At 38.6% G+C, this 24,277-nt stretch overlaps 2 protein-coding genes and 4 non-coding genes across 16 annotated transcripts; all 6 read left to right on the top strand.

Annotated features, from left to right (window-relative positions):
- The first annotated feature begins 1 nt into the window (after nucleotide 1).
- rpl13a (ribosomal protein L13a) lies at nucleotides 2-3,941 on the top strand. Its single transcript, XM_006631283.3, has 7 exons — nucleotides 2-98; nucleotides 1,175-1,247; nucleotides 1,737-1,802; nucleotides 2,192-2,293; nucleotides 2,782-2,867; nucleotides 3,074-3,133; nucleotides 3,690-3,941. The coding sequence occupies exons 1-7, from the start codon at nucleotides 78-80 to the stop codon at nucleotides 3,897-3,899; spliced, it is 618 nt and encodes a 205-aa protein (XP_006631346.1). The 5' UTR covers nucleotides 2-77; the 3' UTR covers nucleotides 3,900-3,941.
- Nucleotides 1,589-1,671, top strand: LOC138241916 (small nucleolar RNA Z195/SNORD33/SNORD32 family). Its single transcript, XR_011191206.1, has one exon. It is a non-coding gene; the product is annotated as a small nucleolar RNA Z195/SNORD33/SNORD32 family (small nucleolar RNA).
- LOC138241923 (small nucleolar RNA SNORD50) lies at nucleotides 2,405-2,474 on the top strand. Its single transcript, XR_011191213.1, has one exon. It is a non-coding gene; the product is annotated as a small nucleolar RNA SNORD50 (small nucleolar RNA).
- On the top strand, nucleotides 2,913-2,990 carry LOC138241918 (small nucleolar RNA SNORD34). Its single transcript, XR_011191208.1, has one exon. It is a non-coding gene; the product is annotated as a small nucleolar RNA SNORD34 (small nucleolar RNA).
- Nucleotides 3,283-3,366, top strand: LOC138241917 (small nucleolar RNA Z195/SNORD33/SNORD32 family). The gene has a single exon (XR_011191207.1). It is a non-coding gene; the product is annotated as a small nucleolar RNA Z195/SNORD33/SNORD32 family (small nucleolar RNA).
- Nucleotides 3,942-4,984: 1,043 nt separating the features above from the next.
- Nucleotides 4,985-20,721, top strand: LOC102692947 (heterogeneous nuclear ribonucleoprotein R). 11 transcript variants are annotated; one of them, XR_011191035.1, is made up of 15 exons: nucleotides 4,985-5,218; nucleotides 6,851-7,021; nucleotides 7,344-7,462; nucleotides 7,691-7,798; nucleotides 8,443-8,556; nucleotides 8,921-9,097; nucleotides 9,284-9,419; nucleotides 9,865-10,070; nucleotides 10,444-10,593; nucleotides 10,765-10,886; nucleotides 11,576-12,114; nucleotides 13,977-14,040; nucleotides 17,037-17,101; nucleotides 18,405-18,453; nucleotides 18,889-20,721. XR_011191035.1 is itself a non-coding variant. In XM_015348672.2 (13 exons), exons 2-12 carry the CDS (start codon nucleotides 6,865-6,867, stop codon nucleotides 14,006-14,008), a joined length of 1,860 nt encoding a protein of 619 aa, XP_015204158.1. In that variant the 5' UTR covers nucleotides 4,985-5,218; nucleotides 6,851-6,864; the 3' UTR covers nucleotides 14,009-14,040; nucleotides 18,889-20,721. The 11 variants fall into 11 exon arrangements, 4 of the variants coding, with proteins under 4 accessions (XP_015204158.1, XP_015204159.1, XP_006631348.2 ...); XR_011191033.1 differs by having other exon boundaries at nucleotides 13,977-17,101; XR_011191032.1 differs by having other exon boundaries at nucleotides 17,037-18,453.
- The last annotated feature ends 3,556 nt before the right edge of the window (nucleotides 20,722-24,277 follow it).

The following is a 24,277-nucleotide window of genomic DNA, read 5'->3' on the forward strand; positions in this document are numbered from 1 at the left end:
TCCTCTCTGCACGAAGCTCCTCCCTCGCCCCTGATTTTTACTCGCGGCGTCCCCGTTTCTCTCTCTTTTCCCACATCATGGCGGACCGCTTCAATAAGGTGTGTTACGGGGCTGCTGTGCACAGGCAAAAAATGTTGGGTAAAGATGGGTATTCTGGAACCGAGGAAGGGTCAGTGCCTGTGTGGAAGTCTCTCTGTTTCGTGTGTTCAATACCGAGGAGTTTGGTGCAGTGAATCAATTGAATTTTGTGGTTTTGTTTTGCCTTGCGATAGGAGTGTTGGACCGGCATGGAGTACTCCCTGTCTCTGGGGCACGTTATCAGGTTTTCAATTTGCGAATTAGGCTGACACGTTGAAGAATGTTCCAAAAATGTCCGTGCTGCTGCTCTGTTTCCTTCTCCCTGTTATGTTGAGTTTCTCTCCAAGCCTGTAATGAGATAATTCCCGTCGCCATGTCTGCGTGTCTCGTAGGCCTGAATCCATTCATGCTTGCGGACAGTGTGATGAAGCGGACCCATTTCTGTGTAGTGCGGTATTCTGTACAATTGTAGGCAGCTCTGGTTGATGTAAAAATATTTTCTTTTGTGAAGAACCTCGTTTTAAAACCGGGCTGCATATTTTCATCCGTCGTAAAGCGCGAATGTACTTAACGATTAATTTTTATTAAAGCGCCACACGTTGTTTCCCTCACGTATTACTTTGAAAGTGCTATTAAGCGTTTCTTCCTTTCACGGTTTTTGTTTTGTGATTACCTCATCCTTTGTGATTTGTGTTGAGAAACAAAATAACGTTTTGTAGTGGTCTTGGGTGTCGGTGAAGCATTTTCGTAAGTGAATAATTGATTTTCATGGCAAACGTTGTCCCGCGTGATAAGTTTCTGAAATTTGCAACCAAATCTGGATCCCGTAGAAGTGTGCTCAGCACAACTCTTACCAACGCGTGTTACTTGGCGAGTGCAGTTAATGATGGCCTTTTCAGTTTATATATGATGTTGACCATCTTTATTAATATGAATTAGGACGTTGCGTTCAGTTTAGTTTAAAATGTTTGCCCCCAAATTAGTGGCGAAATACTTTTCGACGTAGCAGTTGCTGAGGTGCAGTGCGCTCATTCCCAATGCCCTGGTGGTCAGCAGTAGCTCGTCGGCTCTAACTCGTAATTTTCTTTTCCTCCAGGTTCTGCTACTCGATGGCAGAGGCCATCTGCTTGGTCGCCTGGCTGCCATTGTGGCCAAACAGGTTCTGCTTGGTAAGAATCTTTCTTTCTGTCGTTTATTTGGGCAGTTTTGTCTGAAGCAGCCCAAGTGATATCCCTTGTTCAAGAAAGAGGACCTGTGCAGTGTCCCATCTGGGACGTGTGCCCACTGCCTTTTTCCCCTCTGATTGCAGGGTTGGTGTCATAATGAGCTTGTACCTGGTTGTAAATAAGCCACCTTTTTCACCATCTTTCACTTCTACCTCTGCTGCAATATGTAATTGCTAAAAGCAGTTACAGATTGTACTACCAGTTGAAGTAGTTTATTAAAATAAACGTTTTAGAGGTCATTTTAAGAAGTTCAGTTGTCTAAAAAATGGACTGACAAATACCTGACTGTCTATGATGATGCTTATCCTACATTGTTCGAGTTTAACTACCATGAGAAAACTTGACATGCACTACCATCTGAGACGGCAGATGGTTTTTAATGGCAGCGTCCAGCAGTCCTTCGATGTGCCTAACCGCCTGTTACTTTTACAGGCCACAAAGTGGTTGTCGTGAGGTGTGAGGGCATCAATATCTCTGGGAACTTCTACCGGAACAAATGTAAGTGACCTCTTCTGCACTTCAGTTTAAGTCCATGTTTGCGGCATATCTGCGGGGGATCCCTCAGTTTAAAAGGATAGTGGCGACCAAAGCGAACTGGAAATGGCCTTTCTTGTGGGTGACCTAAGATCTTAGAACAGAATTGCTGAGCAAATCATGCATTTTCTGGTCATGGTGTAAAGAATTTACCTATTCATTATTCCTAGCAGGCTTTGCATTTTTTTTGTACTAAACTGAGAACTTAGGTCCGTGGGTAACTGAAGTCAATGTAATAATGCATGTGTGGCTAAGCAGGAGGTAGAGGCTGGTCTTTGTCTTGGGTAGCACAGTAAGTGCATGGTGCTGTCACAGTTTGGTCATGCTCATGTTGAGCTTTTGTCTTGGAACAGTGAAGTACCTTGCCTTCTTGCGCAAAAGGATGAACACCAACCCATCCCGTGGGCCCTACCATTTCAGAGCCCCCAGCAGGATCTTCTGGAGGACAGTGCGAGGTGAGGCGCTCTGAGGGCTGGAGCCTTCGATGTTACGGCAGCTTACAGAAGCCACAGCATGCGTTGACCTAAATGGGTGGCATTGCGACTTGCTCTCGACTGCTGATTCCTGAACTGTGATGAGTCTTATCCCGAACCTGACCTGGTCTGATGACAAAAATATGGATCTGACTGCTGAGTTCAGATATTCTTTAAACCTATATAAACGTTACTTAATAGTGTATATCCATAATAGTTAAACCAGCACTTTTCTTGCAATCAAAGCGATGCTTTTCCATTTTCTGGAAGGCTTTTGTGAAGTCTTTTTCCAGGAACGTAGCCCTGATACTTAAGATAAGTTGCATCTTCTATATAGATGCCCTTTAATAATTTTACTGCATAGGGCCAAACATGGCTTCACCAAATGCTGAGCAAGGGGGTGCTCAATTAAAAAAAAAAAAGAATTATGGTGACTTTTTAGAAGTAATTATGCCTTTCTTTGTAAACAGGTATGCTTCCACACAAAACAAAAAGAGGCCAGGCTGCATTGGAGAGACTGAAGGTCTTCGATGGAATCCCCCCCCCTTATGACAAAGTGAGTGGCTCCTGCACACTTCATGCACCTGATCCTCTGATGTGCGCTGTCGATGATGCTTCTATTCTACCTACATTGTTTGAATATTCTTAAATGAGAACATGAAACACATCTGAGACACACTGACTCTTGTCCTTTAAAAGGCTTTGGTTCTATTCGGTGAAACTTGACACCCCTCCTCTCTCCCTCCCCAATGTGTCCCGCAGAGGAAGCGTATGGTGGTGCCAGCTGCTCTGAAGATTGTGCGCCTGAAGCCAAGTCGCAAGGTGACTGTTGTAAAACAAACATTTGGTTTTGGCCTTTATAAAATGGCAAACGTCTGAAACGTGTGGTTTTACAGGAGCTCTTCTGAAAATATTGATACCCTTTTCAAAATAGTTCATATAGTTTCTGAGGCAGGAGCTTTGAAGTGCTGTGTGTCAGTGATGTTTTTCCACAGTTAAGTATTCGAGTTTCACGACCATGAGAATACTTGACATGCACTACCATCTGAGACCAGACAGCACAGGATTCTAGTAGACCTGTAGTATTTAATGTAAAGGGTGATGGATAATCTGATAAAAAAATTAGCTTCTCGATGTACTTACAAGTACACTGGGTGGAAAGCAGACACATGCATGATTGTGTCCCTATATACTTGTAGTGGTTAGGACTGGAAAACTTACTTGGGTTTGTTGTTCTGATCATTTGACTGGAAATGTGAAAAATATACACATTCGCTGTATTTGTTACCCAAAAAATGAAAGACTGGGGTGGGGGGAGCTCAGGTTGGAGGTCCCATCGAATGAGGTCTCATTGCTCCGTCTTGGTCCTCCCCTCCAGTTTGCCCTGCTTGGCCGCCTGGCCCATGAGGTTGGCTGGAAGTACCAGGCCATCACAGCCACCCTTGAGGAGAAACGGAAGGAGAAGTCCAAGATCCGCTACAACAAGAAGAAAACTGAGCTGAAGCTGAAGAAGCAGGCGGAGAAGAACGTCGAGAGCAAAATCGCCAAATACACTGAAGTCCTGAAACAATATGGAGTTCTTGTATAAACTGGCCGTCTTCACTCGGAAAATAAATGTTTATATAAAGTATCCGCTGCTCTCATGGGTTATTTTGTTTGGATGTTGTGGGCAGTGTCTGGATTTGATTGTGAAGTGTGTGGTGCCCCTGTGTTAATAAATTATTTTCTCTGGTGTTTGCAGGAATCTCAATACAGCAGTTATTTAAAGTGCCATTTGCAAATGAGTTCTGTTTACAAGCCATGCAGATTACTTGGCTTTAGAGCAGATACCTAGGCCGTGTTAATTTCATATCCCTAAATTCCTTTTTTCTGAATCAAAAATACCATGTGATCTTACAAGGCATTTGTCTTGCAGTTCCATCGAATTACCTTTTTTTTAGTTTTTCGAAGGCTATTGTGGGGGTGACTTCTGAGATGAGAAACAGGGAAGATTTTCCTTATGTCCTTAATCATGAAGTCGTGCCTTACGAGCTGCATCACAATGTAGCCCGTTCAGCCCAGGTACTAGCGATACAGGAATATACGGAGATCAAAAGGATTACTAATATTACAGAACCTGTGCTGGTACAACGACATGAAAAGAAAGGATATAAGCACTTGCACCCTGTCTTTTCTTAACGTAGTTCGGGTTAAACGATTCCCTATTACAGCCTGCTCAGATTTCGAAGCAAGCAACTCAAAAATAACATCATCGGCCGAAACAGACTTAATATCGAGAGCAAGAGAGAACTACCGCGTAAAATGCCTACAGCTGTACAAGTTCAAGGCAGTGCGTCGTCTTATTTTGTGTTTCTGAAAATGACTCGGGTCTACATCACCATGCCGTGATAGCCCCGGTTGTGCTGCATGTACCCTGTGCCTAGGCACTGCTCCTGTAATTTTCCATTGTCACTGGAGGTGTCGGGATCGGATTCTTTCTGTAGACTCGTACTCTGCTGCAAAGCGCCCGCAGCTGCTTCTCTTTCCAGCTAGCAGGGCTGCAGCCTGCCGCTCCTTTCCCTCTCATTGGTCCGCCGCTCACGCCAGTCTCCCCGCTTCGCTTCTCTGATTGGCGCTTTCTTCCCCTTCGCGGCGGCCCTGGAGAGTGCGCTGGGAGACCCCGTGGCAAAGTGGCGTGCGCGCTCCCCTAGACAGGGTCGGGTTGACCGCGAGGAAGTGCCGTGGACGAGCATTGGTCTGTCTTAAGTCTTCTCCCGTGGGCAGATTTATAAACCCTTCCTCGAACACAGGCAGATTTAAAATACAACAGCGTCTCAGTATTTTTTTTAAAGACACGTTTTTTTTTTAAAAAAGGCCGCAGACAGTTGCGGGTAGCTGCAGTGACGGAATTCTTGCTTTAAAGGAGCGGTAAGTTTCAGCCGGTCGGATGTGTTTTTCTCGGGCTGGAGGGGGATGGTCTCTGCTTTGGAAGGGTTTTATTTAGGCCTGTGAGGTGGGCTCGTTTTTTTAAAGCGTCTCTGAGAGTAAAATAAACCCAGACTTAAATCCAGGGTAGGCGCAGAAGGATCTCTAGGCATCATTTCGTATGCAACAGAAGTATACGTAATCACAATAAGGGGTTTCGGAGCTTTGCGTTCTTGTAGGCCTGTCTGAAATTTGTGCACCAAAGGGGGCGGAACGGATTTTTTGTCTTCGGCCGTGTGTGCAGTCCCAACTGCTGGTATTAATTTACACAGAAACCATTGTTTAAACCCGCAGGTCCCCATCGGGAAAATTCCTACAAAACATCAACCGGACGCAGGCTTGCTGATTGCAAAATTATTGCGTTTGGCCGATTTTCTTTGGTATTTTGCCGTATCTTGGGTCTCGGAACTGCGTTCGGGTTGGCGTTTTTTTTTTTGCAGCACCAAAAGAGAAAAGCTCCGGTAAACAAGAACTTGATCCAGCTAATGCTAATTGCAAATTGCTATACGCTGTAATTTTCAAATTCGTGTAATATATTACCTAAAATGCCTTCCATATTCCACATTAGCCTAGGGATTTTTTTTCGGCGGCGGCTTGGGTTAGATCAGTACGATTTTCCATTGGCAGTTTTGCCCGCTCCCAGCGGATTAGGCAGAAATGCCTTTTTTTCCCGTCAAGAAAAGACGAGATTTGCTGGAGTCCCTCCATTTTTTTTTAAAACGTTTGTCTCGGCAGTGAGATCCATTTAGCCACCCCGCTTGTGTTTCGTGTAGCTCCGCTGTCGCTGACTTTTTAAATACATTTTTGTCGGCCCAGTTGCCCAGTTTTGCCGTGTGCGGTTGATCCGTCACGCCATCGCCAGCATCGCTTGGATTTGTAGAGAGCATGGTGTGGAGAACCGGCACCCAAAGCTGATTAAGATCAATTTCTTTAGTCCGTAAACAGGGATTCTTTTCTTGAACGTTGTGTGCAATATGTTAAGCATGAACCAATACAAGGAGAATAAGATGCGTTCTGAGTGTTTATCTTAATGTTACCCCACAAGTACCCCTGAGAAATTATTTGGATCAGTGACCCTTAATTCTATATAAATAGTTTATGCTACAGTTCTTGTCGGATTTTATGTTTTAATTTGACAAAACTGTTATTTAGAGTCGGTGGTGAAAGATTTTCAGGAATAAAATAGTGTTGTAATGTATATAACTCCGGTTAACATTCATATTTCTCCACATTACAGCATTAATAGACTTGCATAATGTTCGCAGAGTACTATAAAGAATTTAACAGTTTTGACATTTGTAATTCTTTATGAAGTGCAAGCACGCTTTTCTATGTTTGTCTAGAGAGCATTTGGACACGGTGTGTTTGAGCCAATTTATTACCTCTTTTGAGGTTTTGAGGCCTTTCTGCATCTGTTTCTCATTTTTACCTTTTAGAATATTGATCTGGTCATTGCATGTAGTGTTACAGTACATCTACTAGAGAATGTCTCTGGAAATGTCGGATGACGGTTTCAGATGTTATTGATGTGCATGAGAGTTTAAAATTGCTCATGGGGTTGATTTTCTTCTTCAGTTACAGTAGGAGAAATGGCTGCTGAGGTGAATGGTAACTCTGCCCAGGTTAAGGAGGAGGACGAGCCAATGGACACCTCAAATGTAACCCACACAGAAAACTACCAGACTCTCATAGATGCTGGATTACCACAGAAAGTAGCAGAAAGGTTGGACAATATCTTTCAAACAGGTATGTGCTGGTTCCCATTCCTCATCTGCTGTGTGCTTAGTTTTTCGTTCTTAGTTTTGTTTAAAGAAAAACAAAATGGCAAAAAGTTTCACCTTTGCCCTCTTACCTCCATCTTTCTCAAGGGTGGTTATGTGGGGCAGGATGTTGTAGCTCCTTTGACATCTTAGAAAGTAATAAGTTAATCGATCAAGCGGAAGGATTCAGTGACACTGGTAGTGTGTTGAGAAGGGACACCGTGTGAAGGAAAGTTTGTGGTCCCAGGAAGAATGTCTGGTATTAGCAGTTGGTGAGAGTGCCATGACTTAAACACCGCAAATTACAGGTTTGGTGGCATACGCAGATCTGGACGAGAGGGCCATTGATGCCTTACGAGAATTCAATGAAGAAGGTGCTCTCTCCGTTCTGCAGCAGTTTAAAGAAAGTGACTTGTCTCATGTACAGGTGAGTGCATGTCCTATAGCTCCCCTATTTTTGAATTAACTGTGATTATATTCATCAAAGCGATCATGTTTTTTTTCTTTTCTCGAGAGAGAGAGTGATTTTGCTTTTTAAAATAGTTATATTAATTATTAGCAAGCATTTGGACCCTCCCCTCCTATCCCATCCCTACCTTCCATTGCCTTAGTGCTCTTTATTTGCTTAAATTAATTTTTCTGCCTTCTGTTGCAGAACAAAAGTGCATTTTTATGTGGAGTAATGAAAACCTACAGACAGCGAGAGAAGCAAGGAAGCAAGGTACAAGAGTCTACAAAGGGGCCAGATGAATCTAAGATTAAGGTAGAGTATTTGTAAAAACATACAGAATGGTTCAGTTTATTATTTTAATATGTTAGAACATTCAGTAGAATTTGGTTTCAGATTTGCCAGTTAGTGTGAATTGTCTTTAGGAAGCTTGCTATGGTGTTCAGACCATGAAGCCCATTGCTGGAGAGTGACGTTCGGCTGCTCTGAAGGCCTTTCATAAGTGTTTTTAGAACTGTTGATTATAGATGGAGTTTTTAAATACTATTGTATGAGTTGTGTGTTAACAAACTTAAATTGCAATTACAATATATTTATATGGATTCTGCGAATTTGTCAGAAAGATACAAATCACTTTTCAAAAACAATTCAAAGATCTAACCTATTTATGACTAAAAACAGGTTTTGTATTGTGGAAAATTATTAAACCCATTGAACACTGATCAGCAGAGGACAATAGATCAATTGTTTTTTGCAGCATTGAGGTTTATAACTGAGTGAGGTGTGTAAAATTTGATGTCCTCAACTGATGTACCTTTTGTTAGTTATTGCAATAATCTTTTGTGTGGAATTATTTTACTGTCCGCTGGAAGTGGTGAACTACATATAATGTTTTTTTATGCCCGCTAAAAGCACAACCTTTTGAATATAAACAATTCTGTATTTCCTTTACTTTGCAGGCTCTGCTGGAGAGGACAGGGTATACTTTGGATGTGACCACAGGGCAGAGGAAGTATGGGGGCCCTCCACCTGAATCGGTTTATTCGGGACCACAGCCAGGAGTGGGAACAGAGGCTAGTACTGCCTTTTTATTCTGTTTGGCAGAACATCTTAAACAAAGGATGGTCAGGGTTCACCAAAATTAAGAAATTGGATCTTCAGTCTTTCAATTCTTTTTTTTCCCCAGGTTTTCTTTCCTTCGGTCTGGGAGACCTATAAGAAATATGCACGAATGTGCTCCAAATTTAGCTGTAATTTAGAATTTGAAATGACCCTGAGATTATCCTTTATAATCTAAATTGATCTAAAACCATTTTCATAATTTTAAATATGCCTTTAATAATCTGTCACTACATTAATTTCAACTGAGTCCTTAATAGTGGATTTAAAATTGTTCCTTGCGCTGTAGAATTGATTTATTTTTCAAATTGTGTGCAGGTGTTTGTGGGAAAGATCCCAAGAGATTTGTATGAGGACGAGTTGGTACCTCTTTTTGAGAAAGCTGGCCCAATCTGGGATCTGCGGTTGATGATGGACCCCTTATCCGGTCAGAACCGAGGATATGCTTTCATCACTTTCTGCAACAAGGAAGCTGCACAAGAGGCTGTCAAACTCGTAAGAACTTTTTCATTAAAGTCAAGGCTGGCTTTTCTTAAGTAAAAATTGTTTAAGGTCCTTGTTATAATGTCTCTGGTTTTGTTTTGAGGTGATTAACAAAATGTTTGAAATACTGTTGTCGATATTGCACTGTTAAGCACTTAACCTTGGGAAATTCTCTTTTCTTGAACCTTTTGTTTTTAGTGTGATAACTATGAAATCCGGTCTGGTAAATACCTTGGTGTCTGCATCTCTGTTGCAAACAATCGACTGTTTGTTGGATCAATTCCAAAGAACAAGACCAGGGAAAGTATCTTGGAAGATTTCAGCAAAGTCACAGGTTAGAGGAAAAATAGTCATTTTCTTATATTTCACTGTCGTATACAAAGTCATTTACTTTTTTCACATTGGATAATGTAATTCTAGTTGAGAACTGGAGTAATGGAGTTCTGTATATGTTAAATGTTTTGTATCGCTGCTTCTAAGAATCATTTTATCTCAGCAGGTAAACAGTTGGGTGATAATAGTATAGTATCTTGTTTAAAAGTAGTAGGTAGCTTTTGTTTTCAATTGTGAAACGGCACTTATTGAAGTTAGTGACCTGATGTCTCCTTACAGGTAGGCTGCAGACATTGATTTTTCATTTAGTAACAATGTGTAATTAAATGTTAATACTAGGCACTCTTATAGATCATACCACAGATGGTTCTTGAGCTTGAATGTTGTTGTACTTTGTTGCAAGTACATGTGTTAAGTTTTGACATTCTCCCTCCTGCATCTTCCAGAGGGCCTTATGGAAGTGATTTTGTACCATCAGCCTGATGATAAAAAGAAAAACAGGGGTTTCTGTTTTCTGGAGTATGAGGACCACAAATCTGCAGCCCAAGCCAGGCGCAGGCTGATGAGTGGCAAAGTCAAAGTGTGGGGGAACCCAGTCACTGTGGAGTGGGCTGATCCTGTAGAGGAGCCTGACCCAGAGGTGATGGCAAAGGTATGATAATAGAATGTTAACAGTGAGTTGTCTTTTAATTCTTGATGTCTTACAACAACTTTATAATTTGTTCTAATTACTGTAAATGGGGGGTATATTGTAAAGAAGAAAGCAAGTATTATTCAACAAGGTGTTGTGAAGTGAAATAGAACCATGGCACATAAATTGATTGCTACATGTTAAAAAAAACCTCAGTAGGTTTCTGTTCTATATATTAAACATGGAAAATTGTTGTTTACATTAAAAATTGGAAAGCTCCAATTTATCTTTTTCTGATGTGCTTGTGTATATATATATACAAACAACTGTGTCCCAGCTGTGATCTAATATCTGCTAGATGATGTCTAACTTTTTTTTCATTTCACTTTAACAGGTTAAGGTGCTGTTTGTGAGAAACCTTGCTACTCCTGTGACTGAGGAGCTTTTGGAGAAAACATTCTCTCAGTTTGGGAAATTGGAGCGAGTGAAGAAGCTTAAAGATTATGCTTTCGTTCACTTTGAGGATCGGGATGCAGCAGTCAAGGTAAGTGTAGGGGCCTATTGGCCCTGGTCTTGGATGATGCTACTGACGGTTTGTATTTCCGATATGGACATTTTTGAACTTCTCAAGTCTTCCAGTGATATTGATTAAATATCCGCACCGTGAAGTGATTTTTCTTAGTCATTATAAAGATACATTTTATTTCCATTCTAGGCAATGCAAGAGATGAACGGAAAGGAGCTTGAGGGAGAAGAGATTGAAATAGTTCTTGCAAAACCCCCCGATAAGAAACGCAAAGAACGTCAAGCTGCCAGGCAGACTACTAGAAATACAGGGTAAGGGTTTTAGTCTAGTGTATGCAGTTGACAATGCAGTTTGTTTCTAAAGGCAGTTTGCATGTACTTTCTGTGTTCACATTGGACTTTCCCCATGCAGTTTTCCTCTTGCCTTCCACAGATATGATGGCTAGAATAAGGGGCTTAATTGAGCATCCTATACTACTTGACTTAAACTGAACCTTTCTAGTCACGACCAGAAAACACTATGAAGGAGAGTCAGGCCAGTGGACCTGTACAGAATAAAGTGAAACGTGAACCAAAGGATACAAATTAAAGCTTTGTGCATTAAAAACTGAGAACAGGAGGCATTTGTTAGGGGTTGTGGGAATATGCAACATACTGCCTTGCTGTCTTGTTAAAATTGGTTCCCTGGCTTCTTTCAAGTAATGGCTGGATGAGATCCTTGGATCAATTAGCAACTACATGCTAAACAAAGTACATTGGGCGGGTGACCTCTTAAGTGGGATTTTTAAATTGTTCCTCTGTGCTTAATTGTTTGCCCCTTTGATGGATGGGTTTTTTAGCCTGGATATGTTCCAGGAAAGCATTCTGAAGATAGTTTTATGATTCAAAGATCATTTGCTAATCAGTTCAAAGGCTGGTGTTCATTTTGTACTGATAAGCTTTTTTTCTAACTTCAGAAGCTGTCGGGTCTCATGTAACCTGTACCCTCTTGATTTTTCTAGGTATGACGATTATTACTATTACCCTCCACCACGAATGCCTCCACCTGTCAGAGGCAGGGGACGAGGAGGCAGAGGTGGATATGTGTATCCTCCAGATTACTATGGCTATGAGGAGTACTATGATGATTACTATGGCTATGACTACCATGACTATCGAGGTGGCTATGAAGATCCTTACTATGGTTACGATGATGGCTATGCTATGAGAGGAAGAGGCAGCCGTGTCAGCAGAGGTGCTCCTCCTCCACCAAGGGGCAGAGGAGCCCCACCACCCAGAGGAAGAGTTGGCTACACCCAGCGGGGTGCACCTTTGGGAGCACCTAGGGGGGCTCGAGGTGGCAGAGGAGGTCCGTCCCAACAGCAGAGGGGCCGAGGTGCTCGGGGATCCAGAGGAAACCGTGGAGGCAATGTGGGTGGAAAGAGGAAGGCAGACGGGTACAACCAGCCTGATTCCAAGCGTCGCCAGACCAACAACCAGCAGAATTGGGGCTCCCAACCCATCGCCCAGCAACCTCTGCAGCAGGGTGGCGACTATTCCGGTAACTATGGTTACAATAATGACAACCAGGAGTTTTATCAGGATTCTTATGGGCAACAGTGGAAGTAGACAAAGAGAGGGTATTGGGGAAAAATGGAGATTGGCAGCAGCTTTGATTGGCTTTTAAATCTTCATCCTTCACACACAAATAGTATGAACACACAAATTGGCTTAACCTCATCTACGTTCAAGTATCGATTGGCTGCAGTATGTATTCGGCTGAAGATAAGTGTATATATACACCTTTCCTGATTTTTCTTATCCTTTTGCTTTCCTTGTGGTTATTTGGGACATTTCTGGCTTTAAACACATGAAATGCTTTTATTCTTTTTTTTTATTTTGTTTGTACTTTTTTTTTTAAGCCTACATTTAACATTTTAACCGTGGACGCTCATTCAAAAGTTTGAGGAGACATTTAATCATGAGTATCCTGCAGGAAGCAAATGTTTTTTTCTGGACATTTTCCCTTCAGATTTGTGATAGACTGCCATAGGAATCTGCTTGTATATAAAAGCTTAAAGCTAGAGCTTTATTTTCAATTGTTTTGCGGAAATGGGGGGAAAAAAATCCATAGAAAAGAAAGAAAAATTGCAATTTTTCTTGTGTTGGGAAGTAACGTTCAATTGTATGTTTAGCATTTGTAGCAATAGGTTAAATTGTGTTTTTTAAACTGTTATAACTTCAAACGTTTTTCAAATTTGCCCTAGAAAATTTGGTTTGGCTAAACCATAAGAGCCGTGGCAATCTGTTCTTTGATGTGTTTGTATTTATAACTTGTTCTTGTTACATTTCAATAAAACTCAAACGTACATCATTCAATTATCAACTATTTCAAACTCAGTTGTGTCATGAAATATTTAATTCAGTGGTTACATCTCAAAGGACCATGTCTGAGTGGGAAAAACTACATATGTGAGTGATCAAATTGTTTAAAAAAATACTTTTTTGTAACTGCTGATATTGTGCTCCTAAATCAAAGTATTCAGTGGTCATCTCAAAATTCACTTGTATCCAGGAATGATCGTTGCTTTTGTGTGTTGCGCACACAGCTACTCTTCTAAAACATTGTCAAAAGTATAAACAAAGTTGGAAAGACCGGCCCATAAATTCAATTGGTTTATTCAAACAGTATTTCAGTCTTAAATTTTGTTTAAACAGGTGGATTTTAACCCTTTGCTTTCCAGCATTTATCTTGGTTATATTTTGTATTTTTGTGTGGATGCGAAGGCAGAGATGTCTAGTACTCTCCAGAATGGATTAAGAACATGGGTTAAGTATTTTGAAGTGGTCTTTCCTGCCAAGCACAAACCCCACAAATATCACAGTGAGAATCAACTGGAGGCTTGGAATCAACTCCTTCACTTTGAAGAAAGTATTTCGACATCATTACCAGTTTGACCCTGAAGAGAAGGAAGTGAAATCATTTGGTCTTAAGAGCATTACTGAGATCCTAAAGTAAATCCAAAATTTCTTCGTAGAAAGTGAGACTGTACCAGTTTACATTAAGTGTACACAATGTGGGCTCTGTTCTCAAAACGTAGCTCGCATGGAAATGGAATCTAATTATAGAGGTGAGCTTCCAGTGGTGGTGTACATTACTAACGTGTTTCTTTCTTTGGAAACCCTTGAGCTCTCCTGCATAATCTAATGTACTGCAATGCAAACTGAGAATAGAACCTGTTTTGAAGTGGACCACGCATCACTTTATTGTGGAGAATCCCCCCCCTTCTGGTAAACCAAAGGGTTAAAATTATGAGGGATGAAGCATGATTTTGCTAAGAGTATTTTTTTTCCTAGTAGAGTTCTGATTTTTAAACTTTTTTTGTTTTTTTTAAGTTTCTCCTTTTATTCCAAATTACCCAGGTGAAGAAGCGGCAGCTCCAGCGATAGAGTGAGGAACACATCACAGCTGTGTTCTTCATGAAGGGTGAGCTTGGTTTCAACTCTTCACGACTAACTGAAGTTCTCTCTTCCTCTGGGGTTTAGCTTCACATTCTTGATGTTTTGCTCAGTAGGAGGATTGCTAAGTATGCTGTGACCTTTATCCCAATACGTTATCAGTCCTGAATGTAGTGTGTGATTTATCAAATGTAGCAGCAGAATTGCTGGAAGATTTCTGGTTTTGAACTATTGGGCTGCAGGTCATTTCCATCATTTTTAATTTTGGAAATTCAGTTTTGGGATTTTTAGTCAAGAATTGGTTTAAAAAAACGCAATGTAACTTACTGGTCAAAACATTGAGAACTGTCTACTCCTCAGATGAAGGCTTCAGTTATGAAGCTTCCCCAAACCAGTTTGCAAAACAAGATAAGTTACACTTGAAATGCAGCTTATCCACCAAAGTCAATCATATCTTAAATCTGGCTTGAGTTGCTGATGGGTGTCTTATTGGGGAAAGAAAAGACTGAAGTAAATAGCAGTTTAGTGCAGCTTTATGCCAGGGTGAATCAAACTTCAGAATGTAAAGGTTGGCCTTAAGCACAACCCAACATGCTGGGGTTTGCTCAGTATTTTCTTCACTTGTTTTTTTTTTCCCATTGGATGTTTAAACCCTCCCCCCCCCCTCCCAAAAACATTAAAACATTCACCATGTCCTGCAGTCAGGACCTTCACGTTTGAAGCTTGGAGGAGACTGCCTCCAAGGTTGGCGGACAGTTACATTTTCATGTGTTCCAGTTCGATGGGAAGCATTCCTTTCTATTGTCTTTACTGTTAAAAGGATTTTCCCAGCCTGAGAAGAATGATTCTACCATATTGAGCCTCTTGGCTCTTCTTTATGTTTGGAAAACCAGAAGACAAACATTCTACAAAATTGATGATCCAATTGGCACCCAGCGTCTGCATTAAACACTTGGAAGGACTACCCATTTTTCATCTAATGGCAATCAATTGGCTACCAGTTTCTGTGAACTGGTTGTATTCACCATTATGGAATTTAGATGATCAGTTATGTGCTTTGTTTTACTTGTGTTCGTTAATGTCTTTTCTAGATGAACAAAGATCTGTTGGCTTTCATTTTTAACAATTCTTGTGAGAGATATTAGCATCAGTTTTTTTACACAGGAGTCTACATGATATTGTGCATTATTAATAGGATTATAGGATGGAGGTAAAAGTATCTTACATCATGTGGAAATTAAAATATGGACTTTTTACATGTTTTAAATGTGCTATTAATTAAGAACTTGAGTAATATTTTTGGGGGGTGGGGGAGAATGCCAGTGCTGAAAGATTAGATTATTGCATTCTGGAAGTCACAGCTATTGTGAAATTAGTTCACTTATATTATGTAGAAGATTAGTATCTCAAGTGGAATTCACACCATTTGTCGTTATAAATTAAAGAATGGAGTCCATTGTCAGAAATCATTAATTCAGTTGCCATAATAATCAAATTGCACACATCCAAGAATGGTAATACTTATGTAAATGTTTACCTGAAATTACAGTAAATTAGTGCTGTTTGGGGTCTGTGAAACCACTGCGTAGATTTTTGAACGCAGTTGATTTAGTATCTTATGCCCATGCTTAATCTACTACCAAATTAAACTTTTAAAGACATCATATTAATTATTGGAGAAACAGAATTTACTTCTCTAGATTAGTTTCCTTCTTGGGCAACCTTTTTTTTTTAGGTAGTAGTGATGTTTCCACGACTCAGCAGTGCCACAGTAAAATTCTAACCTGAATGTTTCACACAATCTGTCCCTCAATGAAAAATGTATACATAGCTTCATTTTTAATTACCGATGTTATATGAAAATATATTTTGTCATTTGCTCACATTTATATGACACTTGCCAATAAGGAGAAATGCTTTTTTAAACTACTGCTACTGATAGAACCTTGAATAATTTGCTAGAATCCATAGATCTTAAAGTTTAAAGCCTTAAAGTGCAGTTTTGATTTGAAGATCTTGACAGTATGCAGGAGATTCAAAACATGGAAATTTCAGACGGTATGCACTGGTTTGTCAGTACTGTTGCTCAGATTGCTGGACCCAGTAGTGCCTCTTTTAAAATATTAAGAGAACTTGAACATAATCTTCTGGAATGGAATGGTTTCATTTGCACCTACTTCTAAGATCCTGTCAATTCTGACAGTAGTTTCCAAAACTAGTATCTTAAGCTCCAGAATTGCTAGGGCTTGAACATGTGAATTGTAGCTGTTAATTTATTCATTAACGGTAAGTATGATTTTTATACCTAATAATAGAAATTCTTTAAATACACTATGTGGAAATTCTTGTATATACACATTGCAAGACAGTTATAACACTCTTGAGCATAGTGACCTTTAATGGTTAAATCCAGGATGTCTCATTTTGTGTCGGGGTCTATACAACACATAGTTTAGCTTTAGAGATTACTTTGTTTTGCTAGTCAATGTTTAATCATGTATAGAACATTCAAGTCTAATTTTTGAAGGTGTTGACTGACAATTATTTCACTGCTTTTTTTAAGATTTGCACATTTTATCGACTACTTTGACTTTGGAGGAAAAACTTTAAAGTGCTGAAAAGCGTTTTTATGAAGAATCCTGTTTTATTTTACAATGCAGAGCCCTTACACATTTTTGCAAAGGTCCTTTCAAACCTAACCAGTAACAAAATATGACATGAAAGCATTGCAATAGTGTGTTTGAGCCCCTTGTTTTTATTTGTTTCCATTTGACACAATTTTAGTGTGCATTTGAAACCAGTTTTCAGTTATCGATGTTTCATGACTTCCTTTCATGTGGGTTGTGGTAGTAAGCACAATCTCAAAGGAATTGTGGGTATGTACTGGCGATATTGTTCAAGTTCATTGATTAAAATCTGGCAGCTCAGATTTTGTAGATGTATAGATTTAGAAATTTAAGTCAAATTTAATAGCACATTTGTAATAGTCATACTAATTTAAGTATACTTTCAATGTCCAAATAGAGTACTGTGAGAACGCCAGAATGCATGAGTGCAGTTCCAGGGACATCACTGAGGAGCAAAGCTAGGTATTGGGAGTATGCACCTGTATTTCTTTCATTGAGTTACCTTGACACCAAATTTCTGAATTTACTGAAGTCACGCAGTGACATACACCCATGTTTTGAAACAGGGCTATGAGTTCATTTTCCCTTTATTTTAACATTTGTTAACAAAGCACAAAAAACTCAGAAGGGGCTGTTGATTTTGCGACTAACTGTTTTAGTAATAAAAAGCTCCTTTTACATTTCAAACTTATTGCCTTGTTTTAATGATTTTTCAATAAAACAGTCTGTGCACATTGGGTCTTTGGCTTTTTTGAGTATGCATTGGGGATGAATATCAAAGAAGCTTTTATCCATTAACGGACTTATTTTGAAAACTTTTACTTGGAACAATCCACATGCCAGCCTTTTTGCTCAAGTGGAGAATCCTGCCAGAAATTTTGGAATTATTTGATCACTCATGTACTGCAGTTCTTGCTGTTGCTCTTTGAATGATTAGCTATTCATTTTCCACATTCTGATGAATAAAAATTTAATGAAAACCTCTTGCAAAATTGCACCCTACGGCATTCTCCAGCATTATAACTATTTCATGATAGCGCCTCTGACCTTCAGTTATTGTACAGGCATATACAAGCAAACGTTCACAATTTAATATTAAAATTTAAGAAAACATTTACATATTTGAATTATGTAGATCAGGCTTGAAAAGTCTTAAGTATGCTTTACATGTCAAAGAACGTCTTAAAGGTATTTCATCTGCTGGTTTTATGGGATACTCGGATATGATGAGCAGCTTTTATCATTAACAATTTTAAAACTGAATTTACACTGAACATTCCTAAGTTGAAGTGCTAAGGGGGTATGTTCAAGAATTTTCTACAATTCCGATCACAATCTAAAAAAATGTACACCCAAACTAAATCAAGCATTTTGAATTCTTCACAGTTCCTGGCTAGCAATTGTAGTCATGGATATATTTTTGTAGTTTGCAGTGATTAAGGTTACACAGAAATTCTAAAACAAACATTTTTTGGTGTTTTGGTGAAATTGAATAGTAGGCGATCATAATATTCATTCCGTCTCTTTGAATGGAAAAGAAAAGATGGTGTTTTCACAGTCTTTAAAAAAAATGGAGCATATTTTTCAATGTAGTGCATACATGTTGAATGTTGAATCAAGAAATTGTAATATGGCTCTTAATATGAAATGAATCACCTTAAAAAAAGCCAATCACCTTATTTAAAATTCATTTGGAATGAACAAGGCCAAAAAATGTTGAGACCATGACATTCGTACCTTCTGTTTCCAATACTTTACGTGGCAGGTAATGGAAGATGGAAATTGGAGTACAAGCCTGATTAGAGTTTCCATATGTATGTATATTTTTTTTTGGAACGTGTTGAATTGAACTGGTTGTGAACTGTACATTTTACAGCAGATTTCAAAGTGAAAGTTAAACTTTAAAGACCTCAAATCCTGATTAATGTTGTTTGATTCTCAAATCTTTAATTTGTATAATAAATAATTCATTTCATTTGCCTAGTTAATAATTTATTCAAATTTGAGGAGAACCAAATTCGCCTGGAGAGTAAATTGTTGTTCATGATTGGCATGGAAAGACGCCGCCAAACCAAGTCTCAAAGTCGGCATAATATGGAAAGATGCAGATTACTACTCATGGCGTTTCCTGCTCTTGGTTTAATAACCAACCAATAAGAAAATCTTTTTTCAGATGACTTCCAAGAGTTATGTAAGTATTTACTTTTTGTATTTTAACTCCTTCCTTTTGTCACCTGACTATCTATCAGGGAAGCGAGCTTGAGGCTGCCCTGACCTGACATGTCATGCTGTCGACTTGCTAGGTGGGGGTCTGAGATGAAGATAGCATTTGGACTCCAGGGTAAGAATGTATTTCAAATGTCATTTTTTTCCTGATCTAGGTTTAATAGAAAAATAAAGAAAATTCCATCTGATACATTGAAGATTCTCGAATTAGCCTTGGCATCTAGAAAAGCAAAAAAATGGCTTTTACAATATAATCAGATAATGTGATATTCCTATTGTGTTTTTTGCTTGTGCTCTATTAATATCTACACGCAAGCACCTGTTTTCACACCTAGTTCTAGATTGATGGAGCTGAGGCCATACTAATGCTGAATGTTACAGCTATTCTGTATATCTGTTAATGTTGAGGAAAATATAACCAGACATGAACTATAAAAACCTACGGGTCTCAAACTTAGTTCCTCAAGTGTCTCCTGACTTTTTGTTCCACCCACATTCCGAGTTACATATTTGAGCTAACTTAATTCACTGCATAATTGAAGTACTTTTAACTGCCCTGTGGTAACTTAAACTGTAACTGGAATGTAGTTAGTCGTGGAAATTAACTTTAAAAGAGCATTAACCAAGAATATTTTCACCCTCTAGATGGGTGTAGATTTAGCCCAACACGATAATCTGGTTTCGAACCTTCAACTTGCCTGATGAGATAATCAAGAACTGTGAAATTGATCACTATTCCATGCAGTAGCTATATTACTCCCCATATTAAAGAGATCCCACAAAATAAAAATGAGACAAATCCACCCCCACAATTTATCATGGGAAATCCAGTATCAAGTGATTGCCAAATTTAGAGGCATGTTATTTTGCTCACTTAGTTAGCTATCCAACCCCTGTGTGTGAAGATGGGTGAAGTGGAGAGAGACTGCCATTGGTTAATACCGTTCTCTTGACTGCACCTGATGCATTCTGCTTCATTTTGAGAAGCATCTCTTCACTATTATAGCTTTTATCTTAAATTTACGATTTTGGTTTCCGTGTTGATGTGACCGCTTTAACCAAAACAACTGTTCACTCCCATGAAAGAATATGAAAAGTAATGTACTGTTTTTTTTTTATATGAATAGTCCCACACATAAGGCTTTGAAGTCAAAGTGTTAAAAAGCACCATTTGAATTAGTTATCGTCTGATAGGTACTACAAACTGCTTCTTGATTTCAGGTTATGACTGGATAATGAAAGCTTCCCTAAGTATTCAGTCCTTAGGTTTTATTAGTTATGACTGGGGATGTATTCATCAACATGTAATACCTTTTTTTTTCTCCCTTTGGCTTCCAATAAAAGTTGAACTATTGCATCGGTATGTAATCTTATTGGAAATTTCTTAAAGTACAAGTTCTAGTTCTGTTTTAATTAGTATTTAACTAGACCTCTTATGTTGCACCTTTCTGTGATATTATGCCCACGCTTTTTAAAAATATAATTTAAAAGCTTATTTAAAAACAAAGCCTCAGATGTGCCAGATGAACGCTGCACCTGAAGTCATTTCCTTAAACATACTCTGTTATTGTCAAATGGACATTAGTTCTAAAAAAACCATGCTTGGCCAGTTTGATGTGTCAGGTCATTAAGAGTTGCTTGGGGAATAATCAGAAAAAAAGTGGAAGGATTTAATAAATTATGGTGCGAGAGAAAAGCTGGTTTGTGGTATAATATGTCATTGTTCAGATGGTGAAACGCGTTCAGGCATCTGCGTGACCCTATTGGCACCAGAGGGAGTCCAGGGGCTTGAAAAGGCAGAAAATTGTGACCTCTTTAAAATACACAGACCACAATAAACAGTTGTAACAATTTAACATTTGTGCTGAATTTTCATGTTGAGCTTTTAGTGAAGATTAGCCCTTAAAAAGGTATTAGTGTACACCTGCAGCAGAATTATAAGACAGCATATAAGTAAGATAGCATTACAAATTAGAAGAGCAGTACCAAACTAGTCTGCCTTTGCTCAAGGTAAAGAGGTAATGCTGAAAGTATTTGTCATTATGATCATTTTCCGGCTGGATGAACCTTGGACAAGTGTTACAATTGAACGCATGATTAAATACGTTTTGTAGCAATTAAATGAGTACATGGGGTTTGAATTCCCTCATTTTGTTTTTGCATGGGTTGTGTAAATGATTTTTGATCTAATTTTACATTAACTCTCTGTTGCTCACACGGTTAGTCTTCATGCTTTCAAGACCAGTGTTTGAAATCTACTTTTTAATTCTAAAGAGTGCTCTGTGGTTTGAAAATGTTGCTTTAATTTCTCCCTTTTCTGGCTTTTTTCCCCATTTATAAATAGATTTGTCTTGCTTGCCTGTCTGCATTGTAGTGCTATATGCATATCATTAGTGACTCAGACCGCAATAGAGTATCTTGAGATGGTGTTTCAGGGAGCTTGTTTGTGTCCAAGTACTGTATTAAAACAAATAAGACAATAAAATGAAGGTTAAAGGGCTCTCTACTTTTGGATCTGATGATATTGAATAATTTCTCAATTTACAAGAAGCTGATACTTTTTGGAGGGCAACATTGGGAAATGAGAGTAGATATTAAAATTGCATTAAAGCTGCTTTTGATTGGGGGAGGGATTAATTAATTGAAACTTCAAATGGAACATCTGAAATATCTATATAGGAAGACATGCCTGAAAATAAACGGGAGGTAGATTCAGGACAGAAGACAAAAATATTAGTGTTTGGATCCAAATGAGATTAACATGAGATCGTATTAAGTGCCAAATAAAAATGTGGCGTTAAACTGTGTATATTTATGTTAAACTCTTCTGGAATTATAAAAATACATATGCATATGCATGTGAGTAGCATGGTTTCACAGTGGTGAGCATTACTGCCTTGTAGCTCTGGGTTCAGTTTCTGCAGTGCTATCTGTGTGGGTTTTGCATGCTTTTTCCGGGTCTGCATGGATTTTCTCCGGGTGATCTGGTTTTGTCCCATAGACCGAAAAATATGCTGGTAGTTTTTTTTTTTTTGGGGGGGGGACTTCTGTCAAATTTTGCCCTGGTGTGAGTACGTGCATGTTTGTGTCTTGAATGTGTCCTGCGATGGTCTGGGTCCTGTCCAGGGTGTATCCTGCCTTGCACGGTATGCTTCCCGGGATAGGCTCCGGGCCACTGTGACTCTGAAATGGATAAGCAGTTATTGAAAGTGATGTGATAATGATATGTGCATGTTGATCTCAGATGTGGAGCATGGGCTGAATCCTGTACAGCTCTTGGAACAAGGTATTTGACTCTGGAAGTAAGTTTTTCTTTTTCACACTGGACGATATTTATTGTGGTTAGATATTAGTGAACGGACAAAATTGAGGTTCATCACATGGATTGTTCATATATTTTGAAACGCTTGGTGGGGTAGGTCACCATTTAAGGCTAGGATCCTGACTCATCATGATCTAATCTCTTGCATATGATAAGTGGGATTTGCACATCTACTGCCTGGGTTTTGATAGAAGATATTGACATTGGAAACAAACCATTACAGAAGACCCTTAAAAGTTTTCTAACTACAATATATTAACCTTTTATGAATGTCTCAATCTCTCCAAGATGTTCTACAGGCTCATCATGTTATGATTTATCAATCGCCCTTTCTACTTTCTTTATATAGAAAATAAGTCCACTTTTATTTTAGTAATGGAATTCAGACAGTTATTGGAGGATTTATAATTAAATATTTGTTCAGTGTTGGTAGGGAATGAATTTTCCTGTGCTGTCAAATAGGAATTACTTTTTGGTTAAATTAATTATTTTTCATGGTCAAACATGGTTTACTTAGATCTGAATAGTGTTCAGATGTCTGAAATGGCTTGCCTGCACTTGAATAAAATCTGAATTTGTGATAACTTAATATTGAAGAACTGTGCACTTTAGGTGCACTACAAAAGTATTTTTTGTAAGTAGTTTTCTCACCCTGGTGTTACTTTTAAGTTGCTGGATTTAGGTTTTCAAAATTGTTTTACTAAAACACTTGTTTTCTTTTTAAGGTCAACAATAAAGTATTTATTAACACCTCAAAACTTTGCATTTCATTATTTCAGTAGATGTTTGTATTGTAAGTTTGATGTTTTCTTTGTTGCCAGTTAAGCAACAAATTGAGTTTGATGGTTTAAATGACCTTCTGATTTTTCTTAACATGTTTTTCCTTTGCAGTTATGATTTTTAATTTAGAATATTTTCTGTGGAGGCTGTGTACAGTAAGTACTCATGTAACTGAAAAGAGTGATTTTGTGTCAAGACTAAACAGTAGGAGAGGTGTGCTGATAATGTAGGTTTGTTGATTGAAACAATTAAAGATGCAGAGTAACAGTCATAGGAAACTAGTAGTCACAATTAAGCATGTTATGCATATATTAAGGCAGTTTACAAAGGTTTTTTGTCAACATTGACAGAAATGTAAAAAATATTTTTTCCTTTAGAATGCGTCACTGAAATTGCACATCTTGCCTCACTGTGGTTTTAGTATTGTAACAATTTGTAATTCTGGAGAAAACCCCTGGCAGTGACAGGCACTGTTCTTTGTCATTTGAATGCAGAATGGTGTTCACACTTTATTTTGAATTTGTTTGGAAGCAAATTGGGGGAAAAAAAACCTCAGGAACCCAATTAGTAGTGCACCCATTTGTACAATAGTTTTGTAGACCTCGCCAACAAGAAGTACATTTCTGTATAGTTTGCAATTGCAAATTGCAGTTTGTAAGTGAAGAAAGCTTACAGGTTTAAATAATTTTTATCAGCCCTAAAACCTTTTAAATCGAGTATAGAGTAATTGGTGTTTTCTTATTCTGCTCATTAACCTTATTTTGAAAATAAGACTTTTTATTTTTTGCTGGTCGACAGTAAGATGAAATAATTAAATACTAATAGGTACTACAACTAATGAGGTAGTTGAAATGTGAATACCCAAATAGAACTTATTGGACATATAGGATTTGGGATTTTTTGTCATATTTACTTTTTTCCACTGACATCTGATTATCACTGCTGGTGGGTTATCACATCCATCTTTATGTAATATAGAGTGTTATCTGTGAAAAGAGCAACACCTTGTGGTTGTTCTGTAGAGCAGCATGAACTGGTTCTGAAGCGAAGAGACTTTTGGGTGAACTCCAAAAAAGCACTCCACTTGCCCATGATCCCTTTACAATAAACTTCTTCAGCGGAGCCCACTCCACCTACTTTAAATTGATCTAATTTTGCAAATTGATGTAGATGAAATACAATGTTGATCTTAATATTAAATGCACTGCATAGCAAGGCCTCATTTAAAATGTGGTGAATGCTTTTTGTCACTGTTATAAAAAAGATCATGCTGCTCTGGAATCAGATTCTGTATGTTTTGGGGCTTTAGC

This window comes from Lepisosteus oculatus, chromosome 11 (genome assembly GCF_040954835.1).
Source record: "Lepisosteus oculatus isolate fLepOcu1 chromosome 11, fLepOcu1.hap2, whole genome shotgun sequence".
Lineage (NCBI taxonomy): Eukaryota > Metazoa > Chordata > Actinopteri > Semionotiformes > Lepisosteidae > Lepisosteus > Lepisosteus oculatus.